Raw genomic sequence first — 7,952 nt, 5'->3', positions numbered from 1 at the left:
CCTCACTGAGCTGTTGCAGCCTGTGCAGGAGAAAAAAATTACTCTGAAGCAGATCCCATCATTCCAAAAGCTCGACTGAGAGCCAAGCTTCTTCCCAAGATGGGTGTTTCTGACGTTAAGTGTAGCCATCCAATTACTTCAGCTTTCTAATCCTAAGTAGGTTTTCTATTATCACTGATAGTACATGTATGTGTGTGCTTGAAAGAAGATCTATAACAGGCAGAGAGGTTATAAATATATTGAATGGATAGTGCTTGGGCAATTCAAACATGTTTTCTATGAAAAAGTTGTATTCAAATACAGATAAGAACGTATACTGGGATAGTTTGAACACTGATTCACATTAGATGATAACTCATGTTGCTATTAAAGCTTTTTCCTCAAGTCTAGATTTGGCAACATTTGGAAGTTGTAAGACTGACAAAGCTTACCGTTTCCGCCACCTGAGCAGGCTGGGGGTGGGTGAAAGGAGGGGAAGAAAAACTGCAAACTTTCAGTTCAGGAAGAATGGTCTGCATTAACGGTGCCTTCCTCTACCACAGCAAACAGCCATGCTACTCTGACAGCGGTAACGATGCATGCGAGGAAGGTACCAACAGCTTGTAAGCTGGCAAGTACAAAACTACTGCACTGTACACTGTTTTTCAAAAAAATTCTCTTGCTACCTAGGTTCCTGTTATTCGCCAGTTTTGACCAGTACTGTCATACTCAGTGGCAAACCTGTGGAGCAAAGCATTTAGCTTCTCAGTATGTCAAAAGGCATTTCATGGCTGAAGGAAGTTAGGGAGCCATCTCGGGTTCACATTTCAAAATAAAACCAAAGGATGTGGTGACAGGAGAGGAACACACGCTCTGAAACCACTGCAGACAAAAATAAAGGTATGCACAAACACTATGCTTGGTGTGCGACACAGTGAAGTTTAGTGCACCCTGAGTATAACCCAACCACACATCTGTAGGCAATCATGCTCATTAATCTGGCAAATCATTCCACAAATTAAGTAAACTAAAGATTGGAAAAATATTGTCAGGTCCAGCTTACCCGTTCTGGTAGATATTATTTTAAGTGCCAGAGGAAATTATTTTTCAGCATGCCAGTAAGCTTTCTCAACTGCTTCTGGTTACATAATATATTAAACACCAAAGCTACCAACAACGTCACTAAATTTAAACCGCCCTATAGCATATTTCTCTAGTACTGTGTCATTTTGATGCAGCTACTTCATTCATTCTCCAAATCAGAATAAAAGAAATCAGATGGCTTGAATCCCACAGAATCGTGAAAAGAGCTCACTCCCATGACCAGCACAAACCCTGCACAGGGAGGGAGCAGGCTGTATGCCCGATGACTTTATCAGCAAACACCTGCAATCACCTAACAGGAGGGCTGAATGGGAAAGGGTTGCTGGGCTGGAAGAAAGCCCAACTCTGCTCAGCATCGCATATCTATCTCTGAGGTTGTTGCTATTTACCAACATAATTACTAAAAATATGTATACGATGCACAGTACCCCCCAATTCATTAGGTACCAGAGAAAGTACAGATCTCCGCACAGGACAATTTAACCCTGCTTCTCATTAACAATTTTTAACTCATTTACTGCCCTTGTAAGGAATATTGCATATCAGTTAACTCACCAAACACTTGTGCTAGTGAAACCTGCAGTTTGTGTGGCCCACAAGTCTCTGGCAGAGCAAGCAATGTCAGAGCTGCAAGGAAGCAACTCCAGTAAGAGCTGAGACCACTTGACACTCATCAGAGAGGTATCTACACCCAAGGGCTGCTTGGGGCACAGGTGCACACTCCTGGAAAGACACACTGAATTCCCATCTCCATCTATTCTTGTGCCAGATCCACCATTGATGAGTATTGCCCAGTCCATCCGTGTGTCACTCAGAGCTGTATTTCTCTTTGCAAAGTAATTTAATGTGCAATGACAACAAAAGTGCTTTGAATACCCGAGTCAGATGAAGAAATCTGTGCGCTACATAGAAGTTTGCAACACAGGTACTGCATGACATTTTTTTTATCTTGAAATGAAAAGATTCTATTTAGAAAATAAGGTCCTCTATGTCCCTCTGAGAAGCTTATAAAACAGTGGATTATGGGGAATTATGACAGGAACAACTGAGTGGGTATAATGGTACAGATGGTCAGATGACACTATACCACTCAGTTAAAAATCATACGTGGCATTAAATGAAACTGTCTTTTGTTCTGTTGCAACAGAGCAAATCTTTTCAACAAAGATGGACACAACGAAAACCTTTAGTGTGAAACTTACTCCAGGATAATGCCCTTTCGCACCGGGTGTCTTGACTTATACCCATTTTGGGCTCCACTCTACTTCATGACTGCCACCCTCAGCCTTGAAAGCCAGTGCTTTGCAGCAAGTGAACTGCTTGCACTGCCAGTCCTCACTGCAGCAGCACGCTGCGTGATGATGCTCAGCAAAACCACGTGACAGTAGCCAGGAGCAGTGGTTTGGTGAGGGCACAGCAGGAAAGGCAGGTATGTGCCACTTCCCTACACTCTTCTACCCTTTGCAATGCTGCCAGTAACTCCTGACACGGGCAGGTGCAGAGGGTGACTACCACTGTGCAGCCACCTGAGCCAGCATAGCATACTGAGTCGATTCTGGGCACCTGTGGCAGCCACCATTTCAGCCAGGTACCGGCTCCACTTGGCTCTACGGCACTAAGAGCATGCAGACCCATTCAGAGGGCACTTTTAGGGGCCATAAAAAGCAGTTTTAACTGTATCATTTAATAGTATGAGTAGTAACACCTGTGGTGAAAGGAGGGCAGCATTAAGAGATCTCGTTACTAAGCAAATACTTTTGTTTTAGAAGAAGGAATGAGGACATATTAAAAAACACACCAAGAACATAACTGTCTTGCTTTCCCACTAGCAGTCTTCTCCCCTGTTCCATATACGTAAACGGTAAAATTACCCCTGATTTACCCGAGTCCTAAATTGCTACAGCTATTTACACACTAACAAAGACTCCTCTATGTTAATAAGCCATTTCAACAACGTAGGGAATTGCACAGAGGTGGCTGGCAGAGAACAAAGAACACAGATGCAGACCAACAACTAATGCATGAGCATTTTATCACACACAGGAAAAGTTACAAATGTTTTCACCAAATGTTGGAGTGAAAGATTTTCCAGTAAGTATGCCATTTAACAGCAAGTTATTTTCTCCTGAAAACAGGAATAAATGCAACAGCTTCAAGTTAACTGTTTTAACACTGCATGCAAAGCTAACTTGCAAATATTCACATTTACTAGCACCTAAATTAGACATTATAACTGTCAATGCAATTCAGTCTTTCCATTTGAGTATACAGGGAAGTCAACAACTGTAAGTTATGGTTTTATATTTAAAAGTGAATATGTTCTAGAACTCAGCCCAGCTAAGGAACCATTCAGATATAATTTTGACTTGAAGAACTTGTCTACTTTCCTGCGCAGACAATCAACAATTAGAGATGATATTCCCATAACAAGGACAAGACTTTCCTTTCTAGACAGGACATTAACCCATGGCCAAGGTCTACCAAATAGTATCCTTATGAGGTATTTTAAGCAACGTTTCCCTTAACGTTATTTCAGCAAAGCAATGCTTTTGAAAATATATTTTTCTTGTTCTTTAGACCACAAATAAAGCATGAAGTCTTTGTAAGGTTACATAATTGGCATTTCTGAGCCTATCCCCACAGCTGCTCATCCTGCCCTTGCATCAGCGCCATAGGAGAACCAGGGCACAGGGCTGTGAGCCAGCATCCACCCAGTCACATCGCAACAGTTGTGCCAGAGCAGGCTCCTCCTAAACACCTCCTGGACACGCAAGCAGCTCCTCCTATAACACCTCCTCGACACGCGAGCTCCCCACACCGCACCGTTCCCAACGCGAGTCTGCTTGAAGACAGCAGGCACGGGGGACGGGCATCTTCTGTGGCGACTACGGTCACCCACAGCCCCGCGCCTGGCGTCTTCACGCTGTGCAAGGAGCTGCGGTAAGGAGCCGCCACCAGGCCAGCGAAGCCGGTGACCGAAGCTCCCCGGAGCCCGGCCGCCCCCCTCGGCTGCCCCTTACCTGCCGCTGCCTCCCAGCCGGCCCCTCCGCGGGCGCCTCCCCGCAGCCACGGCCGCCCGGGGGGCGCAGGGCAGCGCCCAGCCCGGCACGGGGCTCACGGGGCTCACGGCGCGTCCGGCCCCGCTCCGACACCCGGCGGCAGGAGGGCCGTGGGCACGCTGCTACCTGCGCTGCCAGCCCGCTCGGGGAAAAATCAAATTAAAAAAAAAAACAACAATAAAATTATAACGATGACGTAACGGAAAATCAAACTCTCCAGTAAAGGGCGACAACTTTGGCTAAACGCCGGCGGCCTTCTGGAGGCTCAGTCACCCGTAACGCTTAACGAGGGAGGCTCAGCACCGCCCGCCTTCCCGCACCGCGCCTCGCCCCTGCGCGAGCGCGGGGTCCCGCCCTCGGGGGCTCGCGCTGCCCCGGACCCCGCGTGCTCCCGCCGCCCTCCGCCCGCCCCGACGCGCGCGGCTCCCACGTGAGAGCTACGGAGCGTCCAGCCCGGCGCCAGCGGGATTCCGCCCAGTTGCGAAGCTAATCGCGCAGCGTTACAAACGGCATCACCCGGTTTTATTAGCGTCTGAAACGGGTAACGACCGACCGCAGCGAGGCGGTTCCCTCCCGCTCTCCTTCCAACCGCAACCCTCGCGCAGGCGGAAGCGCCCCCGCTGCACCGCGACAGGCGCGCGGGAAGCCGGTCCCACCCGCGTGTGCGACTCGTTTGCTGCTTCGCGAGCAGAGGCTCGACGGCGGGGCCGCCGGGAGGGACGCCCCGCTTGCAGAGCCCGGCGCCAGCGCTAATTACCCAGCTACAGGCGCGTCCGCAAGGCGCGCACCTGCGGGCGGGGGAAGCGCTGCTGCGCTGCGCGGGGGGCACCGGCGGCACCGCCCGGGGCCGGGATGCACGCGCACCCCGCGCAGCGGGCAGGGAAGCGCTGCGCCGTGTTGACAGCACCGGTTCCCACGCTGTGAAAGGCAGCAGCGCTTCAGGAAGGTTACGGGAACCATGAATACAGCCGGTACCGCCAGGTGCAAACCGCCCCGCGGGCCCGCTCTCGCACACGCCGAGCGCGGTGCTTTTTCTGCACCTGCCCGTACCACGCAGGTGCGGCTTGTAGCCCTCTTTCTGCTGGCAGAGCATTCTGTACAGATCGACCCGTCCCAGCACTGGTTTCCAAAAACAGCGATCATAACGGAGTCTAAAAGAAAAAAAAGAAAAAAAAAAGAAAAAAAAAGGGGGGGTGGCGGGGGGAAGACATGTGAACCTGCTATCAGAAGGCGCTGTTGGAGTCTGGCAAGCCAAGCTCCAAGCTGGTTTTATCCTCATGGCCAAAAGCTGAATGCATTGGAAGCCTCCCCCAAGAAGACAGAATTTAAAGCTTTTATTAAGTCTTACAGATAACCATAGTATACTTTATCAGTAGCCACTGCGTGGACCAAGAGAGACATACAACTACCGTGAACATCCTATATTACTAAACTAGTACTACCACAAAAATGAAAATTACTTTCCCAGACCAGAAGACTGCTTATATCTGGCTAATCTTAAGAGGGTTTTAATTGTTTACACAGTCTCATTATCATGTATCCTGCAGTTTTAGAGCTGAGGCACTACAGCACAGGCATCAAAAATCTCACCCAAATTCCTAGTTTTACATATGCTATGACTAAAATTCAAAACCAGTCATTTCCAGACTTCAGTCTCAAATCTCTTAAGTCTCTTAAATTTATCTTAAACCTCTGGATATCAAAAACCTCTAACATACTTGCTCCTGAGGATAATCAGCCCCCAAATTATTTTTTTAAATATACCTGAAATATACCAGAAATTTACAAACATGTTTCTGGGTTACATGATTGGTAAGTAAACAAGTCTTTGGTAAGTAATAACTACTCTGTTCTTTACTCAGTTTAAAAAAAAAAAAAAAAAAAAAAAAAACTTAATTCATTTTTACATCTAGATAGCTGCTTTTTAAAAATAATTATTTTTATAATGAATAAGGCTCATATAGCACAATGCTGAGTGGGATAAATGGCTGTATGTAGCAAAACTAAGTGATGTTTTCAGGTTACGGATCCTGTTAATACGAGGCTCCTGCTTTGGCTCATTTTCTTTTTTTTTTGCCCTTCAGCCAGGCCCAGGAAGCTGAATCTGAACGAGAGCTTTCTAATGAATTAGATTTCAACGTTTAAAGGTATCAGCAATCTAGAAAATACCGTCCATGGCAAGGATACATTCCACAGTAGGTACTGGACCGTATGATAAAAACTACAACAAACAAATTAGTTTAGGGTTGAAATAATACTTTATAGCTGCAGTATTTCCAAAAAATGTCTGATTTACCACTCGTGCAGTAAAACAGAAAAACTATGCACTATGCATGCTTGTGCGAGTTATAGATGACTGCTTGCTCCCAAAGGAAACCTAAAGGCACAGGACATAGGTAATATGAATGGAAATCTAGTAACAAACACTGGCTTCCATTTTATTACAAGATTCCAATTAGAAACTGAATGTCTAAACTGATATTTTTACTGTTTGTACACTAGATGCCTTCACTTCGGCTAAAAGATACTATACCATGTCCTTTAAGAAAATTAGCAGCATTAAATAGATCTTGTAATTTCAGAGGAGAAATAAAAAGATGTGTGCTTTAGGTTTGGCTTACAGAGTTTTGGGAATTATTTTAAGTGTTCAAGAAATGACCAGACTATTTTTGATTACTCTTACAGTTTTACTGTTCTACTATAGTTTTTAAATCATCTGCCTTGGTAAAGGATCAGTTACATTTCAGACAATAAATAGTATACTTTACAATACATACTATTCAAGTCAAAGTATTGTACTTATAAAATAATGTAACACTGTAATAGGATCTTCAAGATCGATTCCATTTTATATATTCTGCAGCAAAAATAACATTTCTAGTAGGAAGGAATTACTTATAAACCTAGCAAGATCTACACATCCACATGTGTGTGTAAACAACTTAACAAGGTTTATTATGTTTCCAGAAAAACTATGCTTTTACAGTAGGTTTTCAGCTAAATGTTATTATAATATGGTAGTAAATATATAACAGTGCTTATATGTAGCTCCATCACAAATTTTAATTTGAAAAAAAAATGGAGTGTCATTATTTACAAAGAACACCAACTTCCCTTTCGCTTCATAAGTTACTGTATCTCTGTGTGAACACAATGTTAGGACGAGGCATTCCGGATGAACTGCAGCTAAGATTTGACGAGGATGATTTCATGATGAACAGTGAAGGTCCTGGCAATAAATACCTAGAAAGGATATGAAAAATACAGCAGAGTTTACAGGCAAAGTGACATTCAAGAGCAAAAGAATTAGTTGTTTGTGCACCATGGCTTTTATAATTGTTGTATGCAAGAAATTATGTCAAATAAATACTATTTACAAAACATACAGGGCGTTGGGCACTAGCTAACTTAGGAAACAGATCTAAACTCAGAGAAACTCTTACCAAAATTTCAAGATGTCTGAGGATCAAACATCTTTCCAGTCCTTTAGTTTAAAGCAATCAGATAAATAAAAAATGGCGTCCTGTGTAACACTACTACCAAAACTTAATACTTTACCCACTGTTATAGTAGTATTAATTTAAATTAAACTAGATAAAAACTGTAATTGATGTTAATCAGCTTGTAAAATGTCAAGTTGTAAAAAAAGGCAAAAACAGAGATTTCCATCTTTGGTTTCCAACTCCTCAAAAAATAGACATGCTATCATCACTACTCTACTAAAGAAAGAAACAATGATGCTACAACCTAGTAAGTTAAATCAGTGACTATTTACCCTTTAAATTCAGGCAACTATATAGCCTGTATTTT

At 44.2% G+C, this 7,952-nt stretch overlaps 1 protein-coding gene across 7 annotated transcripts in view; it reads right to left on the bottom strand.

The window, feature by feature from the left end:
- Positions 1-5,459: 5,459 nt before the first annotated feature.
- The window catches only part of TTLL7 (tubulin tyrosine ligase like 7), a 76,807-nt gene continuing 74,314 nt past the window's right edge, over positions 5,460-7,952 (bottom strand). For 6 of the 7 annotated variants that reach the window (XM_040610946.1, XM_040610951.1, XM_040610950.1 and 3 more), the window contains one exon: positions 5,460-7,385. In XM_040610946.1, the coding sequence (XP_040466880.1) occupies positions 7,265-7,385 (121 nt within the window). In that variant the 3' untranslated portion in view covers positions 5,460-7,264. The remainder of the gene's footprint in view (positions 7,386-7,952) is intronic. The other variant, XR_005830192.1, reaches the window with a different exon arrangement.

The sequence above is a fragment of the Falco naumanni genome, chromosome 11 (genome assembly GCF_017639655.2).
Source record: "Falco naumanni isolate bFalNau1 chromosome 11, bFalNau1.pat, whole genome shotgun sequence".
In the NCBI taxonomy this organism is placed as follows: domain Eukaryota; kingdom Metazoa; phylum Chordata; class Aves; order Falconiformes; family Falconidae; genus Falco; species Falco naumanni.
This window is presented reverse-complemented; position numbering and strand designations above follow the sequence as displayed.